Source organism: Indicator indicator, chromosome 20, assembly GCF_027791375.1.
Source record: "Indicator indicator isolate 239-I01 chromosome 20, UM_Iind_1.1, whole genome shotgun sequence".
NCBI classification, from domain to species: domain Eukaryota; kingdom Metazoa; phylum Chordata; class Aves; order Piciformes; family Indicatoridae; genus Indicator; species Indicator indicator.
Window position 1 is genome coordinate 4,481,892 of NC_072029.1, and position 27,014 is coordinate 4,508,905.

Genomic DNA, 27,014 nt, shown 5'->3' on the forward strand with positions numbered 1-27,014 from the left:
GAGCAACCTGCTGTAGTGTGAGGTGTCCCTGGCCATGGCAGGGGGGTTGGAACTGGCTGATCCTTGAGGTCCCTTCCAACCCTGAGAAGTCTGTGATTCTGTAACTACCTTTGAGACAGGGAAAAAGGATTTCTTATTGCAGTCAGGAAGACTGGCAGGAAAACCAAGGAGAGCAAGACAAAAGCGAAGTAAAAGTTTGTGGTGTTGCTCAATTAGCAAATGAATATCACTAATGAGTACCTCAGCTGCCATGCTGGGTTTCATTTGAAGGCTAATGGCATTAACTGTGAGGAGCTGAGCCAAAAATCACAAACTTTGGTTATGTTTTTAGCTTCACTCCAATGATTCCTCAGTTTCCAAAGCCATGTTACTAAGTAGGGTCATGCAAACAATGCTGGGTTGTTTTTTTTATGTTAATTTCTGGCTTTGTTACATTTTGTAGCGTTTTAGATAAAAATATCCACATGTTGAGCTCACTGGGAAATGACCTACTTGGGTACATGTCAGATGAACTGCATCTGACTCTGCTTGCTGGATAGGAGTCCTCCCTCTTCTTAGCAAATCCATTTCCTTCTCTTCAGCTGCAAATAAAATCCTACAGGGAAGAGCAAGGGAATATCATCAGTACTGATTGAAGTCAGCACTGGCAAAATCACAGACTCACAGAATGTTAGGGGCTGGAAGGGACCTCCAAAGCTCATCCAGTCCAACCCCCTGCCAGAGCAGGAGCACCTAGAGCAGGTCACACAGGAGCACATCCAGGCAGGTCTTGAATATCTCCAGTGAGGGAGAGTCCACAACCCCCCTGGGCAGCCTGTTCCAGGGCTCTGTCAGCCTCACAGGGAAAAAATTCGTTCTCAAGTTTCCATGGAACTTCCTATGGCTCAGCTTCCCCCACTGCCCCTTGTGCTGGCATTGGGCATCACCCAGCAGAGCCTGGCTCCAGCCTCTGGGCACTCCCCCTGCACATCTTTATCACCAGCAATGAGGTCACCCTCAGGCTCCTCCTCTCCAGGCTACAGAGCCCTCAGCTCCCTCAGGCTCTGCTCATAAGGAAGATGTTCCACTGCCTGCAGCAGCTTTGTGGCTCTGTGCTGGACTCTTTCAAGCAGTTCCCTGAGGTCCTTCTTGACCTGTGGGGCCCAAAACTGGACACAATATTCTAGGTGTGGCCTCACCAGGGCAGAGTAGAGAAGGAGGAGAACCTCTCTCAACCTGCTTAGGATAGCCCTTCTAAAGCACCCCAGGATGCCCTTGGCCTTCTTGCCCACCAGAGCACATTGCTGGCTCATGGTCAACCTCCCATCCACCAGGACCCCCAGGTCCTTTTCCTCTTCACTGCTCTCCAGCAGGTCAGTCCCCAGCTTGTACTGCTCCATGGGGTTGTTCTTTCCCAGGTGCAAGACTCTACACTTGCCCTTGTTGAACTTCATTAAATTTCTCCCTGCCCCTGCACCTCTTCAGACCACAGAGCTTGATAGGGAATTTATCCACAGGGTGCATCTTGACCCTGTAAAACAAAGCAAGCTGAATTAACTTTTCCTAGGAGGAAGAATATGCAGAAGGTTATAGAGCAGGTCAGTGCAAGCAGCTGCAGGGAACCACTTCTGCCTTTACTCATCTGTTCTCACGAACACTAATCTGAGGCTGTCAGATACTCAGCCCAGGGTTTTATTTGCATGCTTCTCTGTGTTGCAGCCCCCATTTTCAGGTGACCAGCAGACTGCTGGATCTCTCTAGAGATCATGGAATCATAGAACCATCAAGGCTGGAAAAGAGCTTTAAGATCATTGAGTCCAACTATAACCAACTATCATGACCACTAAACTCTATCCTGAAGCACCACACCTAGAGGAGGCCACAAAGATGATCAGGGAGCTGAAGCACATCTCTTATGAAGACAGGCTTGAAGAGTTGGGGCTGTTCAGCCTGGAGAAGGGAAGGCTCTGAGGAGATCTTAGAGCTGTATTTGAATATCTGAAGGGCACCTACAGGAAGGCTGGGGAGGGACTGTTCAGAAGGGGCTGTGAGGATAGGATGAGGAGCAATGGTTTGAAACTGGAGCAGGGCAGAGTTAGGTTGGACATCAGGAGGAAGTTCTGCACAGTGAGGGTGGTGAGACACTGGAACAGGTTGCCCAGGAAGGTGGTTGAGGCCCCGTGCCTGGAGACTGGATGTGGCCCTGGGCAGCCTGCTCTAGCTGGAGGTGTCCCTGCTGCCTGCAGGGGGCTTGGACAAGATGCCCTTTGAGGGTCCCTCCCAACCCTGTGCAGTCTGTGACTGTGAATCTGTGACACTTCTTGAACATCTCCAGGGACTGTGACTCCACCACCTCCCTGGGCAGCCTGTAGGTAACTCTGACACTCTGTTAAAACATACCTGCTAGGAACCTGAGCAATACAATTAGGTGTCCTATCAACAGTCCCTGCAGTGAGGGGTGGGGGTGCTGTCAGCAGTCCCTGCAGCAGTGAGGGGTGGGGGTTGTGGCAGCAGTCCCTGCAGCAGTGAGGGGTGGGGGTCGTGGCAGCAGTTCCTGCAGCAGTGAGGGGTGGGGGTCGTGGCAGCAGTCCTTGCAGCAGTGAGGGGTGGGGGTCCTGGCAGCAGTCCCTGCAGCAGTGAGGGGTGGGGGTGCTGGCAGCAGTCCTGCAGCAGGGAGGGGTGGGGGTCGTGGCAGCAGTCCCTGCAGCAGTGAGGGGTGGGGGTCGTGGCAGCAGTCCCTGCAGCAGTGAGGGGTGGGGGTCCTGGCAGCAGTCCCTGCAGCAGTGAGGGGTGGGGGTGCTGGCAGCAGTCCCTGCAGCAGTGAGGGGTGGGGGTGCTGGCAGCAGTCCCTGCAGCAGTGAGGGGTGGGGGTCCTGGCAGCAGTCCCTGCAGCAGTGAGGGGTGGGGGTGCTGGCAGCAGTCCCTGCAGCAGTGAGGGGTGGGGGTGCTGGCAGCAGTCCCTGAAGCAGTGAGGGGTGGGGGTCCTGGCAGCAGTCCCTGAAGCAGTGAGGGGTGGGGGTCCTGGCAGCAGTCCCTGCAGCAGTGAGGGGTGGGGGTGCTGGCAGCAGTCCCTGAAGCAGTGAGGGGTGGGGGTGCTGGCAGCAGTCCCTGAAGCAGTGAGGGGTGGGGGTGCTGGCAGCAGTCCCTGAAGCAGTGAGGGGTGGGGGTCCTGGCAGCAGTCCCTGCAGCAGTGAGGGGTGGGGGTCCTGGCAGCAGTCCCTGAAGCAGTGAGGGGTGGGGGTCCTGGCAGCAGTCCCTGCAGCAGTGAGGGGTGGGGGTGCTGGCAGCAGTCCCTGAAGCAGTGAGGGGTGGGGGTCCTGGCAGCAGTCCCTGCAGCAGTGAGGGGTGGGGGTCCTGGCAGCAGTCCCTGCAGCAGTGAGGGGTGGGGGTCCTGGCAGCAGTCCCTGAAGCAGTGAGGGGTGGGGGTGCTGGCAGCAGTCCCTGCAGCAGTGAGGGGTGGGGGTGCTGGCAGCAGTCCCTGCAGCAGTGAGGGGTGGGGGTCCTGGCCGCAGTCCCTGAAGCAGTGAGGGGTGGGGGTCCTGGCAGCAGTCCCTGAAGCAGTGAGGGGTGGGGGTGCTGGCAGCAGTCCCTGCAGCAGTGAGGGGTGGGGGTGCTGGCAGCAGTCCCTGAAGCAGTGAGGGGTGGGGGTGCTGGCAGCAGTCCCTGCAGCAGTGAGGGGTGGGGGTGCTGGCAGCAGTCCCTGCAGCAGTGAGGGGTGGGGGTCCTGGCAGCAGTCCCTGCAGCAGTGAGGGGTGGGGGTGCTGGCAGCAGTCCCTGAAGCAGTGAGGGGTGGGGGTGCTGGCAGCAATCCCTGAAGCAGTGAGGGGTGGGGGTCCTGGCAGCAGTCCCTGCAGCAGTGAGGGGTGGGGGTGCTGGCAGCAGTCCCTGCAGCAGTGAGGGGTGGGGGTCCTGGCAGCAGTCCCTGCAGCAGTGAGGGGTGGGGGTGCTGGCAGCAGTCCCTGAAGCAGTGAGGGGTGGGGGTCCTGGCAGCAGTCCCTGAAGCAGTGAGGGGTGGGGGTGCTGGCAGCAGTCCCTGAAGCAGTGAGGGGTGGGGGTCCTGGCAGCAGTCCCTGCAGCAGCAGGCGGCACAGTTCCTTCCCGGTTCGGGCTGTGCGCCGCAGGCTGCGCTCCCGGGGAGCTCCTTGCCGGTAACCTGAGCCCTCTGGCAGCGCTGACCGAGCCTCTCTCCCTGCACACCCAGGCCAGGCCCTGACCTGCTGTGGTGTGCTGCCTGTTGTCGTTGCAGTATCTCCATCACCCGGGTGACGGCAGACATCTCCCTGGCCAAGCGCTCGGTGCTGAACAACCCCAGCAAGCACGCCATCATCGAGCGCTCCAACACGCGCTCCAGCCTGGGTGAGTGCCGCCCGCCTGCTCCTGCAGCCTGCTCTGACCCCTGCTGCCCCCGCCGCACACCCCTCAACCAACAGCAGCCTTCTCCCCGCTGGAGGAAGTGACCTCTCCCATACCTCAGAAATCCTGCCACTAGAAATGGTTTTAGGGTCCACCACCAGGCAGGCTCCACATCGCGCTGGTGCTGGTTTGTGCTGCTGGCCTGCAGTTTACATGGAATGGCCCTAGGTTAGCAGAGCCCTGCTGGGTAGGGAGCACTCTCAGGCTGGGTTTGTGCACCAGCACTGCTTTGCTTGTGCCAATAAATACTGATTTAATCATGGAGTCACAGAATGGTTAGGTTGGAAGGAATCTCAGAGATCATCTACTCCAACTTCCCTGTCATGGACAGGGACACCTCTCAACCAGACTTGGTTGCTCAAGGCCTCATCCAGCCTGGCCTTGAACACCTCCAGGGAGAGGACATCCACAACCTCCCTGGGCAGCCTGTTCCAGAGTCTCACCACCCTCCTACTGAAGAACTTCTTCCTCAGCTCCAGTCTAACCCTGCTCTCCCTCAGATTCAAACCTTCCCCCTTGTCCTGTCTTTAGACACACTCAGGAAAAGTTCCTCTGCAGCCTTCCTGTAGGATCCCTTCAGCTATTGGAAGGCAGCTCTAAGGTCCCCCTGCAGTTTTGTCTCCTCCAGGCTGAACACCCCCAGCCCCCTCAGCCTGTCCCCATAGCAGAGATGCTGCAGCCCTTGGATCATCTTTGTGGCCTCCTCTGGCCACACTCCAACAGCTCTGTGTCCTTCTTCTGCTGGGGACACCAGAACTGGAGGCAGGATTGGAGGTGAGGTCTGAGCAGAGCAGAGCCAAGGGGCAGAATCCCCTCTCCTGCCCTGCTGCCCACACTCCTCTGGCTGCAGCCCAGCACACAGCTGCCTGCTGGGCTGCAGGAGGGCACTGCTGGCTCCTGGGGAGCTGCTCAGCAACCAACACCCCCAGAGTTTTTTTCTTCAGGGCTGCTCTCAACCCCCTCTGCACTTCTTTTGAATAGAACTGGAATTTTGTATTATGGATGAGGGGCACCCAGCTGTGGAACCAAGAGAACCCTGATGGTTAATTTCCCAAGCTGAACATCAAAACCTGTGCAGGTTTGTACACTACTGCACCAATATCTGCAGCAGTAAAGAGTGCATCATCTGTTCCCCATCCTAAAACACTTTCATCTCTGCAACACAAAAATTATGTAGGGAAACAAAAGAAACTATACAAAATTAAATGTAGCCCAATCAGCTTCATCCTGTGGAGAACCTTACCACTAAAAGGATCAACATCTTTTCTTTGGCTCAAGGTATCACACAGAATCACAGAATGTTAGGGGTTAGAAGGGACCTCAAAAAATCATCCAGTCCAACCCCCCTGCCAGAGCAGGATCACCAAGAGCAGGTCACACAGGAACACAGCCAGGTGGGTTTTGAACATCTCCAGAGAAGGAGACTCCACAACCCCCTGCGCAGCCTCTTCCACTGTTCCATCACCCTCACAGTGAAAAGAGGGGGAGGAGAATCTCTCTGGACCTACTCACCACAGCCCTTCTAATCCACCCCAGGATGCCCTTGGCCTTTTTGGGCACAAGAACACATTGCTGGCTGAAGGGCATCCTTCTGTCCAGCAGGACCCCCAGGTCATTCTCCTCTGCACTGCTCTCCAACAGGGCAGTCTCTGATCTCTACTGGTCCCTGGGGTTGTTCTTGCCTAGATGCAGGACTTTACCCTTGCGCTTGTGGGATTTCATTCCATTTCTCCCCTTCCTGCTCTCAGCCTGTCCAGGTCTGGCTGAATGGCAGCACAGCCTGAGGAGGTGTCACCACTGCTCCCAATTTGTCGTTATCAGCAAACTTCCTGACAGTGCCCTCAGTGCCCTCATCCAGGTTGTTAAAGAATATACATAGGATGAACAGCACTGGTCCCAGTACTGACCCCAGAGGGACTCAGCTGGACACAGGCCTCCAACTAGACTCTGTCCCATGTATTTTGATAGAGGTATTTAAATTGAAGTACTAACATAAGCTCAGTTGGAGACAGCCAAAAATGGCAGTGATTGTGTAAATGTGGAAATACGTGGATGCAGAGATGTGTCTGTGCCTGGGTGCAGAGATGTGTCTGTGCCTGGGTGCAGAGATGTGTCTGTGCCTGGGTGCAGAGATGTGTCTGTGCCTGGGTGCAGAGATGTGTCTGTGCCTGGGTGCAGAGATGTGTCTGTGCCTGGGTGCAGAGATGTGTCTGTGCCTGGATGCAGAGATGTGTCTGTGCCTGGGTGCAGAGATGTGTCTGTGCCTGGGTGCAGAGATGTGTCTGTGCCTGGGTGCAGAGATGTGTCTGTGCCTGGATGCAGAGATGTGTCTGTGCCTGGGTGCAGAGATGTGTCTGTGCCTGGGTGCAGAGATGTGTCTGTGCCTGGGTGCAGAGATGTGTCTGTGCCTGGGTGCCAGACCAGAAGCCAGTCCTGTCCTGGGCTGCATCAAAAGCAGTGTGGGTAGCAGGTTGAGGAAGGGGATTGAGCCACTTTGCTCTGCTCTGCTGAGACCCCGCCTGGAGGCTCAACACAAGAAGGCCATGGAACTCTTAGAGGAGGCCACAAAGATGATCTGAGGACTGGAGCACCTCTCCTGTGAAGACAGGCTGAGAGAGTTGGGGTGTTTCAGCCTGAAGAAGAGAAGGCTCCATAGAGACCTTCTAGCAGCCTTCCAGTGTTTGAAGGAGGCTACAGGAGAGCTGGGGAGGGACTTTCAACAAAGGCATGGAGTGACAGGGGGAGGGAGAGCAGCTTCAAACTGGAAGAAGCTGGATTTAGATCAGGCATTAGGAGTAAATTCCAGTGCCTGCAGTGAGACACTGGAACAGGTTGCCCAGAGAAGTTGTGGAGACTCCAGGCCTGGAAGTGTCTAAAGCCAGGCTGGATGGGGCCTTGAGTGACCTGGTCTGGTAGGAGGTGTCCCTGCCCACAGCAGGGGAGGGGGGACTAGGTGATCTTGAAGGTCCCTTCCAACCCAAACCATTCTGTGATTCTCAGAACCATCTCTTTCAGAGGCTGTGCTGCTCCCACCATGGAATGGGGAATTTGGCAGTTATTGAGCAGTGCTTCAGCTGTGTGCTTCTGGGAGGCTTTGTGGAGATGACCAGAAAATGTGACCACATCAGTAGAAGCTGCCCTTAGCAGATGCCAGCCTTGGCATCTGGGTGGCTTAAAGGCTCAGCTCTCCCTCAGCAAGGTCCAGCAGTGGTGCTGAGTGGAGCCTACCCCCAGCAGACTGGATGAGGGCAGCCCAGCAGAGCTCAAGGGGGAAGATGCTCCTCTTTCAGCTGTCAGCCCCTGCTTTGCTGTGCACCATGCAATCTGGAGTACAAAGCTGTGTGCCCTAAAGAGCTTCTATTGGAGGAGCAGGTGGCTGGGCTAAGGGAGGGAGGCATGTGGTGAAAATCCATTGTGGAAAAGATTGGAGTCATGGAGTGGGAGCTGGGGTATTTGGACCCACTGGTAGATTCAGGTACCTCCAGACACCAGCAAGGCCACGGGAGGACAAAAAAACACCCAGGAAGGACATCAGGGAGGGGGAAATGTAGCAGCAGTGGGTTGGGAGGAAAAATGAGATATCCCTGGAGTCAGAAAAGGGGACTGCTTTTGTGGGGTGATGGCAAAACTCCTGTGCAAGGCAAGAGAAGGCACAAGGAATGCTCCAGCCTGTTGCTTGTCCTTGTCCAAGTGCATCTTGAGGCAGAATCAGAAAATGTCCTTGTAGCCTGCTGCTGGGTGGCCTCTTCTAGCAGTGGCTCACAAAGATGGCAACACAGCACTGCTGTGAGTCCTTAGCTGGCTCAGGCAGCAGAGGGGGGTGGCAATGTCACATCACACAGTGCAAGTTTTGTACTTCATTGTGTGGGGAAAATCTACAAACCCAGGTGGGGAGTTGGAATTGCTCAGTGAGTTGCTGCTGCACTTGCTGTGGAACTTAGACAGCGTAGGAAGCCAGAAACTGCAGGAAAGCAAATGAGGTCCTCTAAAAGCATAATGGAGCATTTTCCGTTGAACTTTGAGGGGAGCAGGACAGGAAATAGTGATTTGACCAAAGTTTTGGTTTTGGCAGTGAATCAATCCATTTTAGCAGGAAAAGATTTCTTGGATCCAGGATTGAATTCCTGATCATAAGGAGGAAACTCCATCACCCATCTTCTACCCTCCAAAGAGCTCAGTGATGAAAACCTATTTGCAATGTAGAACAAAGGAGCCAGAGTCAAGCTCTGCTGTATCTGCTTTGGAACAGGGATCTGAATTCCAGTGCCAGTGTCCTGAGCACTGGGCTGTCTCTCTTCATCAGGCAGATGCTGATTCCCTGTTGAAAATAGGAACAGGCCCAGAGGGTGAGGAGGGGTCTGCTGCCTACACCCAATGGCCTGCAAGCTGCAACACTGCACATGGTGTGCCCTGAGCCTCCCTTCTGAATCCCAGCAGCCTGCACACCAACTCAGAGCCAGCACCTGGCACCAGGGAGGGCTTGGTGCCAGGGGTGGCACCCGTGAAGCTCTCCAAGGACTGCTCACACCTGGAGCTGGGCTCAGTGCTAGCAAAGGATGGAGGCACAGAGGGAAGGGGCAGCCCTTTGCTCCCCATCCTGCCAGGCCCCTGCCAGCTGCTCTGTGACATACAGCACAAAGGTCATCTGCTTGAGATAGAAATACCAAATCCTTTTTATTGTGGGAAATGAGAACTGTTTGAGAACAATCTCTTAAGTTGTCACCCCAGAGAAGTTTAATATTGGGCATATTGCTCAGAATGGTTCCTAGCACAGCAGGCAGAGGAGTGAGCTCCAGTATTTGGGAGTAATTTTATGACCCAGGTTATCCAGCTGGAGGATCTGTGTACCTGGATCACCTCCAGATACAGAGATGTAGAGAAACACTGTGGTAATCAGGACCATCCAAAGCAGTGTGGCCAGACAATGGAGAGAGAGGATCCTGCCCCTCTGCTCTGCTGAGACCTCACCTGCAGGGCTGTGTCCAGCTCTGGGGTCCCCAACACAAGAGAGACCTGGACCTGATGGAGTGGGTCCAGAGGAAGGCACAAAGATGATCAGAGAGGGCTGGAGAACCTCTGCTGTGGGGACAGGCTGGGAGAGTTGGGGCTGTTCAGCCTGGAGAAGAGAAGGCTCTGGGGAGACTTTAGAGCTGCATTTTGTGCTGGTTTGAGGCCAGCCAGAACATCTCTTGCCCCGAAAGGGACAAAAGAATGACACACACAAACGGATTGGAGAGTGATGGAAAGTTTAAATGGAAAAGCAATTGGTGAAGCTACAGAGAACTACAAACTACAAAGCATAGTGGAAAAGAACATCCTAAAGCATACAAAACCCCTCACAGAATTCCCAAAAGCTTCCCCATCCTCCCTTCCTCCCACCCGAGGGTCTGGTTTGTCAAGGTTTAGGAGGCCAGTGCAGTGCTCTCCTGTATCAGCTGGTTTGGATGTAAAGAGCAATGTTTGCTTGCCAGTGCTGTTGCATGTTTAACCTGTGAAATGCTGGAACTAAGGGCAGGGAAAGGGCAGTTGCTACCTTTCTTTAAAAGCTTGGAGGGAATCTGTCATTTCCAAAGGCCATTTCTCTCCAGGAAGGTGCAGCACATGGTTAAACCTCATCCACCTCAACACCAGCCCCCATCTGCTTGGTTAACTTTCTCTGGACCCCTGCCATTTGCAGCAGCTGCTGAAGGGGCTTTCTGCTTTTACTGCATTTCTTTGTCCAAAGGGCCCCAAAGCTTTTTCTTGTTGTTTCTGTGTATGTTACACTTGTTATAACCTTGCCTCATGCTTTGTACCACAACCTGATCGTCTTGGCTTTCTCCATTCTTTGCTTCATTAATGCTCTCCCTTTCCAGATGTTCTGGGTATGTATACAAGCTTGCAACTGACTTGTCCTGCTGGTTTGTGTTCAATGCTTTATTGTGCCTCTCCGAACTGTGCCTTACTGCTAGACAAAAGCTGATCCTCTGCTGGGCAGCCAAGGGTGGCTTTTAGAGAGTCTTGCTGGGTTTTCTGATTTATTTTCAAGGAGTTCTAAAAATAATGCTGAGAATGACAAGGAACATGGGAAAGATTAGGGGTTTGAGTGTAAATTTCTGTGGTGTGTGCACCTATTCTGCCTGTTCTCACCCAGAGCTGTGAAAGCTGATGTCCATCATGTCCTGGGGTCTGTGATAAAGCCATTGCAGTCTGGTGGTTGGGAATCTTGATTTGCTTTCTCTGTGCAGTAGCCTCTCAGTCATGCCATGGACCCAATCTGCATGTGCAGCTGGGTGCCCAGCTCTGGGAAGTTGTCTCTGGAGACAGCAGAGAGCTCCCACTCACAGGATCAGGTTGCTGGCCCAGAGTTTTGTCCTGGGAGAACAAGATATAAATGCTTCAAGGCACAGTGGCAGATTTCAGGCCTCTGGTTTTCCTCTTCTTGGGATGGATGTGGAAAGCCAGCTGAGTGCTGGAAACTGTGGCAAGAATTTATTGTGTAGCTCTCTGATATCTGTGTATACACACAGGGGTGGGGAGTCACAGAATCATCACAGAACTGTCAGAGTTGGAAGGGACTTCAAGGATCATCCAGTTCCAACCCCCCTGCCGTGGCCAGGGACACCTCACACTACAAGCAGGTTGCTCACAGCCACATCCAGCCTGGCCTGACAAACCTCCAGGCATGAGGCTGCTCCATGTTAGGTGGCTTAATGACAGCTGTGGTACCTGAGGAGTTTCAAGGAAATCCTTTCCCAACTGTAAATTAAAAACAGATTTAAAAGAGAGCTGCTGAAGCCTCCTACAAATCCTCCTCTGCTCACAGAGTCAGCCTAGAGTAAGATCTGAGGAGTTCAAGGATGATTTTGCCCTTACAAAGAGTTAGGTTTGTTTCATTGGGGAATGAAGGACACTTTCTTCATCAGTTGTAAGAGTGGATGCAATCCATCTCTCTTGGAGGGCTTTGCCATGGATACTAGTGCCAGCCAGGCAGACAGGATGCTGTGGAGTTGGAGGCAGGAGTTATCAGAAGGTCTTGGCAGGGAAATCACCTTTCCAGAACTCCTGCAGTTGGGAGGAGGGTCCCATGGCACTATTTGGACTATGGAATTACTTGATTTAAAAACTGGGTTTGCACAGTGATCAGATTGTTACTATATGGTACCATACCGAGGCCAGTGTGTGAAGGAAACCTCTCCAGAGCTTTGGTAAGCTGAAGTAAAGGGGAAAAGGAGAGCTCTCTGCTGGAGACACCTCAGTACACCTTTGCTGCCTGTCTCAGACACTCCAGTTTGAGCAAACTGATTAATAGTCTGAGCTGAAGCTGTTTACAGGCAGGAGATGAAGGGCATGGGAGGGCTGCTGTGTGCTGCTGTGTGCTGCAGCAAGCCTTCTTCCCTCTCTTTTGTTCTGACATCCCTGGGCTGGGGACTTCCAACCAAACCTGCCTGCAGCCAGGGGGTGCAGGAAGCAGGGGTGTGGGAGAGGGGCAAGACTGCTCTGGGTTTCCCTGGAGTGCCAGGGAGCTGCAGGGCTCCCAGCTCCTGCCCAGCCCAGGGAGGGGCAGCACATCCCTCTGGCACATTCTGACGCTTGTGAAACCAAAGCTTCTGGGAGTATTTCCCTAACTCTGATGTGGTTTTGTTTTTTTTCCTTACCTGCAGCTGAAGTTCAAAGTGAAATTGAAAGGATTTTCGAGCTGGCAAGGACACTGCAGCTGGTGGTGCTGGATGCTGACACCATTAACCACCCAGCTCAGCTGAGCAAAACCTCTCTGGCTCCCATCATAGTGTATGTAAAGATTTCTTCTCCTAAGGTAAATATTTGCATCATATTCCTGCTGTTTCAATCTTTTCTTGGTGTTGTTTTGCCTTTTTTTTTGTCCTTTTTCTGTGGTCTAAAATGCAGCCAATCACAGGTCCTCATTAAAGTTCAGAGCTATAGATTGTTCTTGCTGCTTCCCTTTGGATGGTGAAATGTTATGGATCAATACACAGGATCTTAGCTCTGGTGTTACCAAACCCCATTTTGGAGAAGATGCTGCAGCTCCATTGGTTTGGTTGTTTGGGTTTTTTTTAATTGGGGTTGTGTTTACAGTATCAGTCACCTACCTAATGCTCTGAGATTGGTGCATCCAAGATTGTCACATGGGTGTCAGACTGATTGGTGCATCACAGAATACCTTTGGTTGGAAGAGACCTCCAAGCTCACCCAGTCCAACCCTCCACCCAGCACTGCAGGCTCAACACCAAACCAAGTCCCTGAGCACCAGCTCCACACACTGCTGAAACACCTCCAGGGATGGTGACTCCAGCACTGCCCTGGGCACAACATTCCAATGGCTGAGAACCCTTCCAGGGAAGAAAGATTTCCTAACATCCAGCCTGCACCTCCCCTGGGGCAGCTTGGAACCATTTCCTCTGCTCCTGTCCCATTGACACCAAGGAGAATAGGCTGCCCCTCCTTGCTGCAAGCTCCCTTCAGGTAGAACTTTAGCATCTCCTGGTACTGTACTCTCTGAAAAAAAACCTGCAGAGACTTCATGAAGAGGCATTTGGAAGAGAAGAAGGAATCTAGAGGAAAAGAATTGAGGAAAGCATTTTAAGCCAGAAGCAGCACAAAGAAATAGGAGGGGAGCTTTTTAGTGCTCCTAACAAGAAAGGAGATATTGGGAAGTAGATGAAAATTGGCTTCTTGTGGATGTAAACAGTATGGGAAATGCTCCTGAAGCCAGTGAAGGAAGAATTGGGTCTGCTCCAATGGGCAGTTGGAAATGCAGGCCTTTTAAGTGCTGGTCTCTTCTCACAGGTAATTAGTGACAGACAAGAGGGAGTGGCCTCAAGCTGTGACAGGAGGGGTTTAGACTGGACAGTAGGAAACGTTTTTTCCCATCAAGAGTGGTCAGACATTGGAATGTTCTGCCCAGGGAGGTGGTGGAGTCACCAGCCCTGGATGTGCTTAAAGGTGGTTTGGTGCTTGGGGCTATGGTTTAGAGGTGAACCTTGTAGAGTAGGGCCAGTGATTGGACTTGGTGATCCTGAGGGGCTTTTCCAACCTGAACATTTCTGTGATTCTGTGATACCTCTGGAGGTCCCTGAACCTGCATTGTAATGTCTGCTCAAACAAAATGCTACATCCAAACCAAAATATCATGTAGGGGGTTTCTTCTATATCTTTTCTTCAAAAGCAAGATAGTTGAGGGGGAAATAAGGCTGCACTTTCCTGCTGTGATTTTAGTAGCCAGACTTAACCAGATGTGTATTTCCTGTGATGCATGTGGGAGTGACAAAGGAGGAGGAGAAGGCTGAGGTGCTCAGTGCCTTCTTTGCCTCAGCCTTTAGTAGAAAGAGCAGATCTGGAGGGACAGATCCAGATGTGGCCATGCTGGATCCATGGGCCAAGGGCAGCTGTATGAGGTCTAACAAAGCCCTGAGTTGGGTCCTGCAATTGGGTCACAGCAACCCCAGGGACCCCAAGCTTGGGGCAGTGTCTGGAAAGCTGCCTGGCAGAAAAGGACCTCAGGGTGTGTTTGACAGCAGCTGAATATGAGCCAGAATGTGCCCAGGTGGCCAAGAAGGCCACCAGCATCCTGCCTGGATCAGCAATGGTATGGCCAGCAGGAGCAGGGAAGTGATCATGCCCTGTACTTGGGCACGGGTGAGGCCACACCATGAATCCTGAGTTCAGTTTTGGGTCCCTCAGTGCAAGAAGGACATTGGGGAGTTGGAGCAGGTCCTGAGAAGGGCAATGAGGCTGATGAAGGGTATGGAGAACAGGGCTGAGGAGGAGCAGCTGAGGGAACTGGGGGTGCTTAGTCTGGAGAAGAGGAGGCTGAGAGGAGACCTCATTGCTCTTTACAACTCCATGAAAAGAGGTTGGAGCCAGGTTGGGGTTGGTCTCTTCTCTCTGGTATCAGGTGCTAGGATGAGAGCAAATGGCCTGAAATTGTGCCAGGGGAGCTTTAGTTTGGAGATTAGGAACAGTTTCCTTGCTGCAGGAGTGGTCAGGGATTGGAACAGGCTGCCCAGGGAGGTGATGGAGCCAACAACCCTGAAGGTGTTTAAGAAAGCTGTGGCCATGGCACTTGGGGCTGTGGTTTAGTGGCCATGGTGGTGTTGGGCTGATGGTTGGACTGGATGATCTCAGAGGGCTTTTCCAACCCAAACAATTCCCTGGTTCTGTGATTAAGGCCAAAGCTGCTCACTTTCCCTCTCTTTTTTCCCCACAGGTTTTACAGAGGTTGATAAAGTCTCGAGGGAAATCCCAAGCCAAACACCTCAACGTGCAGATGGTGGCCGCCGACAAGCTGGCACAGTGCCCGCCCGTGAGTCCCCTGCTCTGTCTCCTCCCTGGCAGCTGCCCTTCTTCTCAAGCAGCAGGGTCACTACACAAGCTGCTGGAGATCTTGGCCACTCCTGGCCCTGCAGAACACCCCCTGAGGTCTCTGGGCTCTGCAGGAGCATTCAGGGAAGCCCAGGCCTTGTCATAAGCAGTGCTGGAGAAGCAGCACTGGGACAGACTGAGCCTGGCTTGATAGAATCGTAAATCATAGAATCATAGAACCACAGAATCACAGAACCATAGAATCATAGAACCATAGAACCATAGAATCATAGAATCATAGAACCATAGAACCATAGAACCATAGAATCATAGAACCATAGAATCATAGAATCACAGAACCATAGAACCATAGAATCATAGAACCATAGAATCATAGAACCACAGAATCACAGAACCATAGAATCATAGAACCATAGAACCATAGAACCATAGAATCATAGAACCATAGAATCATAGAACCATAGAACCATAGAATCATAGAACCATAGAATCATAGAATCACAGAACCATAGAATCATAGAATCATAGAACCATAGAATCATAGAACCATAGAATCATAGAACCATAGAACCATAGAATCATAGAACCATAGAATCATAGAACCACAGAATCACAGAACCATAGAATCATAGAACCATAGAACCATAGAATCATAGAACCATAGAATCATAGAACCATAGAATCATAGAATCATAGAACCATAGAATCATAGAATCACAGAACCATAGAATCACAGAACCATAGAACCATAGAACCATAGAACCATAGAACCATAGAATCATAGAACCATAGAATCATAGAACCATAGAATCATAGAACCATAGAATCACAGAACCATAGAATCATAGAATCATAGAATCATAGAATCACAGAATCATAGAATCACAGAACCATAGAATCATAGAATCACAGAACCATAGAATCATAGAATCACAGAACCATAGAATCATAGAATCATAGAATCATAGAATCACAGAATCATAGAATCACAGAACCATAGAATCATAGAATCACAGAACCATAGAATCATAGAATCACAGAATCATAGAATCATAGAATCACAGAACCATAGAATCATAGAATCACAGAATCATAGAATCATAGAATCATAGAATCACAGAATCATAGAATCACAGAACCATAGAATCATAGAATCACAGAATCATAGAATCATAGAATCACAGAACCATAGAATCATAGAATCACAGAATCACAGAGTCATAGAATCATAGAATCACAGAATCACAGAACCATAGAATCATAGAATCACAGAATCATAGAATCATAGAATCATAGAATCATAGAATCACAGAACCATAGAATCATAGAACCATAGAACCATAGAACCATAGAATCACAGAACCATAGAATCATAGAATCACAGAACCATAGAATCATAGAATCACAGTCACAGAGTTGTAGAATCATAGAATCACAGAACCATAGAATCATAGAATCACAGAACCATAGAATCATAGAATCATAGAATCACAGAATCATAGAATCACAGAACCATAGAATCATAGAATCACAGAATCATAGAATCATAGAATCACAGAACCATAGAATCATAGAATCACAGAATCACAGAGTCATAGAATCATAGAATCACAGAATCACAGAACCATAGAATCATAGAATCACAGAATCATAGAACCATAGAATCACAGAATCATAGAATCACAGAATCACAGAATTGTCATGGTTGAAGGGACCTCAAGGATCATCCAGTTCCAACCCCTCTGCCATGGCCAGGGACACCTCACACTACAGCAGGTTGCTCACAGCCACATCCAGCCTGGCCTGAAAAACCTCCAGGGATGAGGCTTCCACCACCTCCCTGGGCAGCCTGTTCTGTTGTGCTTACTGAGCTAACAATGACTTACTGCTCGAGCACTCGTGACTGTGCTTTAGCTCTGGCAGTTCAGGGTGAGGCAGAGCTTTGGGTAGCTCCCGTGGGACAAACTTCTCAAACCAGAGCAGAGCAGATTGAGATTGGATGTTAGGAACAAGTTCAGTACCATGAGGCTGGTGGAACACTGGAACAGGTTGCCCAGGGAGGTGGTTGAGGCTCCATCCCTGGAGATATTCAAGGTGAGGCTGGACAGGGCTCTGGGCAACCTGCTCTAGTGGAGGATGTCCCTGCTGAGTGCAGGGGGGTTGGACTGGATGAGCTTTGGAGGTTCCTTCCAACCCAGATCATGCTGTGGTTCTATGATGTGTCACCACAGCTCATCACTGCTTGGTGTTCATTTTGGCAAAGAGCTTGGTGTTCATTTTGTCACCACAGCTCATCACTGCTTGGTGTTCATTTGGGGTACTGCCCAGCTGAGAGCTCTGCAGTTCTTCTCTTGATGTGCACTGAAGCAATTTGTCTCCATTTCCACCTGAGAACTGGAGATGATGAGACCCCAGCTGTTTGGAACATGGCAAACAGTACTGCCTGCACAGTCAGCTGAGGATGGGGAAGAGAAGGGAAGATGAAGGTTGAGTTCAGGGGCAGATCTGGGGATTTGCCATTGTTCCAGAGCTGAGTGAGGGCAATGTTTTATCAGCCTTTCTCCTAAGTTAGAGTGTCTCAGTTGAGATTAGCCTCCTGAGGTCCCCAAGAAGTCAGTGAGGATTGCTAGACCTATATAGGCTCTCAGAGCTGCCTTCAGACTCCCTGACCAGGAAAGGAATGGAGGAAACTCACCTCCTAACCTTAGCTGCCTAAAACTAAGCTGTCTGACTAATCTCTTCACATTTGTGCAGTGCTCCATGTTACTGGTGATCCTTACTGGTGTTACTGGTCTCTGTTTGGCTTTTCTCTTAGTTATTGTGGATTGGGGAAGGCCTTTCCTTGCCATTCTGATTGGTCCCAGCAGCTAAGAACATCAATGTTTAACCTTTCTTTCCGGGTATTTAAGATTTGTTCAGGTTGTTTCTTACCTTCAGTGACTTCATGCACTGCTGATTAAGTGGAAGTCAGGAGGACTTACTTCAGCTTGCTAGTGACAGGACAAGGGGCAATGGTTTTGAGCTGGAAGAAGGCAAATTTAGGAAGAAATTCTTCACACTGAGGGTGGTGAGACACTGAACAGGTTGCCCAGGGAAGTTGTGGATGACTTCTCCCTGGAGGTGTTCAAGGCCAGGCTGGATGAGGCCTTGAGCAACCTGGGCTGGTGGGAGGTGTCCCTGCCCATGGCAGAGGGTTGGAACTGGGTGATCCTTAAGGTCCCTTCCAACCCAACCCATTCTGTGATTCTATGATTCTATCATGTCTGGTTTCTGTCTCAATTGCATTTTTAAAACCAGGGTGAAATATCTCCACACAAGCAGCAGGAAGGGGGTTTGGGTTTTGGGAGCTGAGGTCCACTCTGCTGCCTGCCAAGTGTGCCCAGCAGTGGTGATTATTCTCACTGAAACCTTTCCTTTACCAGGAAATGTTTGATGTGATTCTGGATGAGAACCAGCTGGAAGATGCTTGTGAGCACCTTGCTGACTACCTGGAAGCCTACTGGAAGGCCACACATCCACCTAGCAGCAACCCTCCCAACCAGCTCCTCACTCGCACACTTGCCACAGCCACTCTTCCTATTAGCCCAGGTCCAAATATTAATCTCCAGGTACCATTTTTATGCCTTCTCTTCTCTTCTCTTCTGATCCTAGAACCTGCTGAGGGAGTCCTGCTGCTGTTGACAGAGAGCTTTCTCAGTATTCACTCACCCACTTCCAGCACCAAAGGCAAATGCAGGCCTGTTGCAGTTGTTGGTGCTGTATTCACAGGACCTTGTGTTTGCAGGCTGACTCTGGGGCTGCTCTGGGTTCCAAGGGCTGAGCCAGCCTGACTGGAAGCAGGTGGTGGTGGCAAGTGGACTACCTAAGGTGTTACTGTGCCCAGAACACCACTGTGCCAGCCACAAATACTTAGAGAGGTGGCAGGCAGAGGAGGAAAGCTGGGCATGGTGTTCTCTGCATGTCCATCTCCCCAGCTGATGGACTCCACTGCCATGGCCAAGAGGCAGCTCCCAGCCCTGCAGGCCCTGCAGGACAAGCTGGGTGATGTCCAGAGCAGATCCAGGCACTTTGTGTCCCCACAGCCTGTAGAGCTGCAGAGGCTGAGGGTGACTGACTGCAGCAGTGAAGTCTGAAGGTCAGACTGGTCCTTCCAGGGCCTCCTTTGTTCTTTCCTTCATTGCCCATTGCTTCCTCCCAGCCCAACTCCTGCACAAACCAGTGTGCAGCAGGACCTTCAGAGTGTTCTGAACAGCCAGGGCACTGCCCAGCTTGCTGGCAAAAACAGGCTCTGTGCCCACCTCTAGGCTGACCTGCCTGTGTCCCCCCTTTCCTCCTGCAGCTTTTAGTTTGTGTCACTGGATTAAGATTTTCAGCATAAGGAGCTCCTCTCCTCTGTGTGTGTGTTGCACAGCATGGAATGAGGGCTTGAAAGGAGCTGCTTCATTATAAGTAGTGAGGGGCACCTTGAAGTCTTGGGGTTGTTGAGTCTGGACAGAAGAAGGCTAAGGGGAGACCTTCTGGCTCTCTACAACTCCCTGACAGGAGGTTGGAGCCAGGTGGGGGTTGGTCTCTTCTGCCTACTAACAAGTGACAGGATGAAAGGAAATGGCCTCACGTTTCACCAGGGGAGGTTAGGTTGGAGATTGGAAGAAACTCCTTCCCTGAGAAGGTTCTCAAAGAAAGGGGCAGGCTGCCCAGGGAGGGGGTGGAATCCCCATTGCTGTTTTAAAAAGGCAGAGATGTGATGCTGAAGGATGTGGTAGACTTGGAAGAGTTAAACAATGGTTGGACTCAGTGATCTTGCTGTGGCCCTGGGCAGGCTGCTGACTGCAGGGGGGTTGGACAGGATGACCTTTGAGGGTTCCTTCCAACCTGGTGCAGTCTATGATTCTGAATCTGTGAACCTGTCCAGCCAGGTTCTGAGGTCACAGTGGGGGTTAAAACCCAGCTCCAAGAGTGGCTGACTACACTGCCATCCCCACCTCAGCTCCATGTGTGCCCATCAGCTAGGCCAGCTGGAATCCATAACCTTAGCCATGCAAAACACTTGAAAAACAAATCCCTGCCCCCAGACTCAAATGTCCCCAGTGTGCCTTTTGTTTTTATGGTCTTGCAAAGCCATTTTGGGTGTCAAAGGATTTCTTTCCTGTTAGAAGACCCCAGCCATGACAGGTTTGTTCATCCAGAAGGTAAATTGTTTCAGGCTGTCTCCCCTCACCATCCAAAGCAGCTGCAGGACAGGAAACTGTCCACAATAGCTCATTTCTGCCTCTTTTCTGTCCTCAGAGCTGAAACACCCTGACAAAACTGTGAGCTGGAAGAATTTCTGAGTATGAGATTGAGCCTTGTTGTGTGCAGCCCTGCTAGATCAACTTTGTTTGTTCCTTTGCTAAAAGGCTTTTTTTTTTTTTTTTTTTTGAGCCTTTTTGGTGTGGATTTACAGCTCACGTACTCATTGTATTAACCACACTCCCTGGAGGAGCTACACCAAGTTGTAATGGCATGGTGGTGAATGCTGTGCTGCCTCCTGTACCTATTAACAGAGCTTGCAGGACTAAAACTGGGAATGTGTTTGCAGTTTCACAGTCTGCTGGCAGGGCTACTAATCCAAAAATGAGAATCCCCAGGGCTCCCTCGGGGCAAACAGGAAGGTTCCTTTTGCCTCAGCTCCTTCACCATCCATTTCCAGCTGAGCCTGTCCCAGCCTTGGAGCACAGTGGGGTTTGTTTTTTTTCTCATCACAGGGGCTGAACTGGTTCTCTAAATAGTGTTAATACCTTCTTTGGAGCCCTTAAACCCTGTGCCTGTGCTGCTCTTGTGGCCAGCTCTGCAGAGAAAATCCTCACCAGGAGCCATCTGGCCTGGAGGGGTCACAGCCACACTGCAGAGCCTTTGAGCCCTTCTCCCTTGGGTGCAGTGCAGCACCCCTCTGCCAGGAGACATCCTGGGGGGCTGGGGGCTGTCAGCACCAGGAGTACACTGCACTGAGAGGTTTGTGCTGCCAGCTGCCTGTGGTGTTTGTACAGCAGGGTGCTGGCTGTGGGCATTCCATGGCATGAGGTGCTGGAAGGCGTAGGACCTCCTGACACTGTTTGAAATGAAGCAGGTGAAGACTGTATACCTCCTGTCCCTCTGATGGAGAGCTTTGGAGCAAACAGCCTTGACAGCTGCTCTCAGGTTTCCTCTGATAGGGAGATAGTTGGCTAATTCCCAAAAGGAGACTGGAACAACCTCACCTGCATGTGGTGCAAGCTGCTAGGGACACTGGATAGAAACAGGGAGCAAGTGAAATCCACTTGGAGGACACAAACTTCTCTCTTCCTCTTTCAGAACAGCTTAAAATTCTTTCAAAGAACATTTGGTCTTTGAAGTGACAACATGGGAAACTAGATGGGCTGACCTCAAACTTCAGAGCCCAGGCTGGACAGGGACTGGCTTGAGAGCAGCCCTGGAGGAAAGGCCTTGGGGGTGCTGGGGGAGGAGAAGCTCACCAGGAGCCAGCAGTGAGCACTTGCAGCCCAGAGAGCCAAGCAGAGCCTGGGCTGCAGCAAGAGAAGTGTGGCCAGCAGGGCCAGGGAGGGGATTCTCCCCCTCTGCTCCACTCTGCTGAGACCACATCTGGAGCTCTGTGTCCAGTTCTGGAGCCTCTGTTCCAGGAAAGATCTGGAGGTGCTGGAAGGTGTCCAGAGAAGGGCCACGAGGATGAGCAGAGGGCTGGAGCTGCTCTGCTCTGGAGACAGACTGAGAGAGTTGGGGTTGTTCAGTCTGGAGAAGAGAAGGCTTTGAGGAGACCTTCTTGTGGCCTTGCAGTATCTGAAGGGGACTCCAAGAGAGCTGGGTGGGGAGGTTTTAGGGTGTCAGGTAGGGATAGGAAAAAAATAGAAATGGGAAGATTCAGATTGGATGTTAGGAAGAAGTTCTTCCCCATGAGGGTGGTGAGACACTGGCACAGGTTTCCCAGGGAGGTGGTGGAAGCCTCATCCCTGGAGGTTTTTGCAGCCAGGCTGGATGTGGCTGTGAGCAACCTGCTGTAGTGTGAGGTGTCCCTGCCTATTGCAGGGGGTTGGAACTGGCTGATCCTTGAGGTCCCTTCCAACCCTGACAATTCTGTGATTTTATGATTGGAGGCCAAAATCCTTCTAAGACTGGGCCACAAAATTCCTACACTGTGGAATCTAATCCAAATCAGAGCCCTAATTCAGTTGTGCACCATAAAGCTGGACTGTGATCCAGATTCAGGCATGGCCTGCTGGGTGTCCCTGTGCTATTTAGGGAAGGTTACTGCCAGTGCACCTGCTCACAAAGCCCAGGGAACCCCAGCAGCACTCTGGAGCTGCAGGTGTTGGTCTGGATGCACTCAGTGTGCTCCTCCATTGTTTGGCTGTGTCCATTACCTTGGGCTCGTTTGCTTCAAACTGGGAGCACGGGGAGCACACCAGCTAACCACTGGGAACTGTACAGAGCAAAAAGCTCTCTTAGAAAATGAGGGTTTGCCAAATGGATCAAACTGCTGCTGTGGAATGTGTTGCTTTTTATAAGTTTCTGACAGATTCATTCGTGCCCAGTTTCCTGTTACGTTACCTTTTGGGTTGCTAGGAAACCCACCTGCCAGGATCTCTGGCTGGAGGATGAGATCTCCTCCTTCCCCCAGCTCTTTTCCACAAGGCAGGAAGACAGCACCAAGCCAGGTCCATGAGCTGCCCTGGAGGCTGTCCTTCTTATCAGACAGCTCTGATGAACACAGGAGGGCAAACTTCAGACCAGCTTTGGTAGATTCACAGCAGTCTCACAAGCAGATGCCTGGTGAAGCCTGGGTTCATTCTGAGCCAGCAGAGGTGATTCTGTCCTGCATCCAAAGCAGGGAGAGTAGCAGTACAGGGAGGGGATTCTGCCCCTCTGCTCTGCTCTGCTCAGACCCCACCTGCAGCACTGCCTCCAGTTCTTCCTCCAGCACAAGAAGGACCTGGAGCTGCTGGAGAGGGTCCAGGGCTAGAACACCTCTGCTATGAGGACAGGCTGAGAGAGTTGGGGCTGCTCAGCCTGGAGAAGAGAAGTCTCCAGGGAGACCTTAGAGCATCCTTGCAGTGCTTGAAGGGGGCTACAGGAGAGGTGGGGAAGGACTTTTAACAGGGGCTTGTAGTGACAGGATGAAGGGGAATGCATTGAAGCCTGAGGAGGGAAGATTTAGACTGGAAGAAATTCTTTCCAGTGAGGGGTGGGGGGTTCCCCAGGGAGGTCATGGATGATCCCTCCCTGGAGCTGTTCCAGGCCAGGCTGGATGAGGCCTTGGCGCAACCTGGGCCAGTGGGAGGTGTCCCTGCCCATGGCAGGGGCTTGGAACCGGAGGATCTTTAAGGTCCCTTCCAACCCAAACCATTCCAGGACTGTATGAATCTCACGTGAAAAGAATGATTCAATTTCACCATGAGCTATTTATTAAAATGTTGCAGTGCCTCTAGAAGGTCTTTGGCTGTGGCTTGGGGGTGGCAGCAGGTTGATGTGGTGCCCCCCAGGCGAGCTGAATAATGCCCCTTGTTCGTTTTGCAGTGATTTCAGAGCACAGTGCTGCTGAGGAGTAGGTTTGTTCTGACCTGGTAAATGTTCTTTCAGTCTTTCCATAGCAGTGGTGTGCTAGGACATTCTCCAGGTGATAATATCACTCTCCTCCTGCTTTCCTGGGCAATGCTCTGTGCTCTGGAGCTCTTAAAATCAGGAGGGCAAAGCTGAGTGTTTCAGTGCCCTGTAGAACTGGGATGAGTGCCGAGGACAGCAGCAGCTCAGTGATACTATTGGTATTATAATACAAACTTCATTCACACCAGGTTCCAGCCCAGTTTTGTCTTTCAAAACCAAACCCCCTCTCAGAAAAAACCCAAAAAGCCAGGCTGAAGGAGCCAAGGCTTTGTACCTCTGGTCCTCTGTTGGAACCCCCCCCCCTCAGCCTTCCAAAATCACTTCCCCATAGCAGCTGTAACCTTCAGCTGCTACCTGCCCGATTTCTGCTCATCCCTTTTCCTGTCCTTTGTCCTTCTTCTCCCCACTCCCTTCGTGTCAGGAGCGTGGCTGGTAGCTGGAGCAGGACTCAAGGCAGTGCCGGCAGGCTGAGGGGGGTGGCAGGGCTGGTTTGTATTATAATACTGAGCGCTCGGCCGGGGGAACTCTCGGTGGCTTCCCTAGCGTAGACTCCAAGTGGTTGTCCTGTGCCTGCTCCTGGCGGGTTTCGCGGTGCTCCCTAGCCGCAGGTTGGGAGCTGTGCCCTCGCTGCACCCGAGCTGACTGCTGGTTGTGCTGGCAGGGATCTCAAGGAGAGCAGAGGAACGACCACTCGGCTCCCGAGCGCGGCGGCTCGCACGTCGAGGAGGAAGCTCGGCTGGAGCCCGGCAAGAAATCGCAGCACCGCTCCTCCTCCAGCCAGCACCACAACCACCGCGGCGCCGGCAGAGGCCTCCCCCGGCAAGAGACTTTTGACTCCGAAACGCAAGACAGCAGAGATTCGGCTTACGTGGAGCCGAAGGAGGACTACTCACACGAGCACGGCGAGCACCACGACCCCCACCGGGATCACAACCACAGGGACGAGTCGCACGGGAGCGGGGAGCACCGGCACAGGGAGTCGAGACACCGCTCCAAGGAGAGGGACCGCGAGCAGGACCACAACGAGTGCAACAAGCAGCGCAGCCGCCATAAATCCAGGGACCAGTACTGTGACAAGGACGGGGAGGTGATCCTGCGGCGGCGCAACGAGGCGGCCGAGTGGGGCAGGGACGTCTACATCCGGCAGTGACCGCGGCCCCGCAGCCGCCCCGCCCGGAGCGGCCCCACGTTCCGCCGGAGCCTGGTCCCAGTGCCCCGCGGGGCCTCCAGCGCTGCCCGTGCGGTGTCCATCTGCAGGCTGGTTTGTCTCGCTGTTGCTTGCCAGGCAATGGCACGAAATAGAATCTTCTTTTCTCTTTGGGGTTAGTGCGGTACAGCCGTGGGGCTCCTGCTGCCCTTGTACTCTGCCGGTTTTGTTTTTTCCAAGCTGGGTTTTTGGGTTTGTTTTGTTTTGTTTTTTGTTTTTCTTTCGGTAGCTGCCACTTGAACAATCTCTGTTGCCATCGAGGTGTCGTTAGTGTTTTCTAAAAACAAAGGTACATTTGATGTTCAATAACTTCCCGTGTATTCAGCAAGCCAGGATCAGCACATAAAAATGAAAAAAAAAAAAAAGGAAAAAAAGGAAAAAAATAATAATCTAAACCTTTCTTTTTGTTTGTTTGTCTGCTCTGATTTTTCATTTGTATGCCCTCAGTTTGCATCTTGATTTCAGAGCCACTCTCTGTTGCTTGTACCTCTGGTGGACTACATCCAGAGACAGAGTTCAGTCTTGCCTTACACACAGGGGATCATGGAGTCCAAATCTATTTTCTATGTCTTGGTACTGTGTACTGTGTATAGAGTTTATAAATGTTATTTCTGCAGACACCCTCTTGAGTTGGATCACACTGTTTTTAGAGTCCCAATGCCAAGTCAGCAGGTTTGCTTGGGAATTCCTGGCAACTGGAACTAACCTCAGCTAGGGAATCTGTAACAGTGTTCAACCTAAAAGACTTCTTCTGTAGCAGAAAGCTTATTATAAATAGGAGTGAGGGCTTGAGGTAGAGGCTCTGATTCTTCCACCTGGTGCTGCCCTTGCTGACCCAGCTCGGCAGTTGAAATTGATGGTACAGGTGATGAACTTTCTGAGTGGTTCTTCTCTGGCCAGGTGACAGAATGGCAGTGGGCACAGCTCAGTAGTTGTTCTGCTGTCAGGGTAAGGGAGCAGGCATGGCAGAGGGTGGGTGGGTGTGGGTGTGTGTGTGTGTGTGAGAGAGAAAGCAGGTGGGTGGTGGATGAGCTGCATGTGCACCTTGAGAAGCTGCTGCAGACAACAGGGGCTGCTCAGGAGCCCGGCAGGGCTGCTGCTTTGTTCTGTCTGTGGATTTCTAACTCCCAGTGGCAGTCAGGGGATGTGAAGGAGTTTGCTGATCCAGGGAACTGAGAAAGCACAAAAGCTGCTGGCTCTTGGGTGAGACTCCAGGAGAGTGGAAAGAGGCAACTGTTGCTGTGAGTGTTTCACTGGAAATGTGTCATCTTTGTGTCTTAGAGGCTGTGTGTTAGTAAGAAAAGTTTATACAGCTTGTGGAGAGTTACTTTGTTGGAAAATAAATTTTTGTAGACTTTTCCACTCCCCCTTCCCTGCCCACTTGCCAGTTCCTCTGCATCCTCACTCTGCAGCCAGCTCACTGCTTTTTCTTCACCGTAACTGCTCTGCTGCTGGAGGGTGCATAGGGCAAAAGGACTGTGACAAAAACACTCTGTGAGGAGCTTGCTAGAGGAAGTGCACTGAAAGCAAAGGGAGTGACCAGAGCCAGGTCTGCCCTGCAGCCTGCCTCAAGCTGGGGGTAGAAGCCACTGCCAGCTGTGACTGCAGGTCCTGTGCCCTTGCCGAGCACAGAAGCTGTTCTGCATCACTTAAGAGTCTTTGTAACAACCCTAAGCATGAAATACTTCTAGTATTTCACTGTCAACACCACAGGATGTAGTGGGATAGGAATTAGTTCAGCTGGAAGTTCATTTTAGTTCTGGGAATATCAGCACTGCCCGATTTGGAATTCTTAGTGACATGGATAAAGGTATGGTAGGTGCATGTTATCTCCAACCTCCCTCCTCTTCCAGCATCCAGTTTGACTCCTGGAAATCCACCCTGTCCTCCCTCCTCCTCTCCCTGATGTTGATAGGATTATTTTTTATACCACCATGAGAGTGTGAAGCTCTGCTGTCAGGGATCTCTGGTCATTCCTCCCAGTGCTGCTGGCTGCTGTGGTTAATGCAGGGCAGCATCTGGCTGCAAGCAGGAGGTGTGGGGGGTACAGGAGGGAAAGAGCATTTCTGTAGAGGTCACATTCTCAGCGTTTTTCTAAGCATCACAAAATGACTTTGCAGCCAAAGGAAGCATAGGTAAGTAGAGCTGTTGTATTCCTAACTGGATATAGAATCATAGAATGATAGAATCATAGATATAGATGAGTAGCTTTTGATGCCAGAGGGATCAGCACTGAAGGCCTTTGTTGTTGTGGCTCCCATGAGAGGCCCTGTAAATGGGCAGAGAGTGAGGTTGGCTTGCTCCATACAGCCTGGCTTCAGCTGCTCTGCCAGCCTCAGGAAATGCTGCTGCTCCCTACAGCTGTGTCCTCTAGGAAGTGACCTGTGGATTCCAATGCTTGGAATGCCTTTTTTCTTTCTTTTTTTCTAACTTTTGCTACAGAGAGGATTTCTTTTTC

At 51.6% G+C, this 27,014-nt stretch overlaps 1 protein-coding gene across 4 annotated transcripts in view; it reads left to right on the forward strand.

Moving 5' to 3' along the window:
• CACNB2 (calcium voltage-gated channel auxiliary subunit beta 2) overlaps positions 1 to 24,499 on the forward strand; it is a 254,932-nt gene extending 230,433 nt beyond the window's left edge. For all 4 annotated transcript variants that reach the window (XM_054390122.1, XM_054390123.1, XM_054390124.1 and 1 more), the window contains 5 exons: positions 4,226 to 4,335; positions 12,036 to 12,187; positions 14,600 to 14,695; positions 18,138 to 18,323; positions 24,011 to 24,499. In XM_054390122.1, coding sequence (XP_054246097.1) covers positions 4,226 to 4,335; positions 12,036 to 12,187; positions 14,600 to 14,695; positions 18,138 to 18,323; positions 24,011 to 24,499 — 1,033 coding nt within the window. The remainder of the gene's footprint in view (positions 1 to 4,225; positions 4,336 to 12,035; positions 12,188 to 14,599; positions 14,696 to 18,137; positions 18,324 to 24,010) is intronic.
• The last annotated feature ends 2,515 nt before the right edge of the window (positions 24,500 to 27,014 follow it).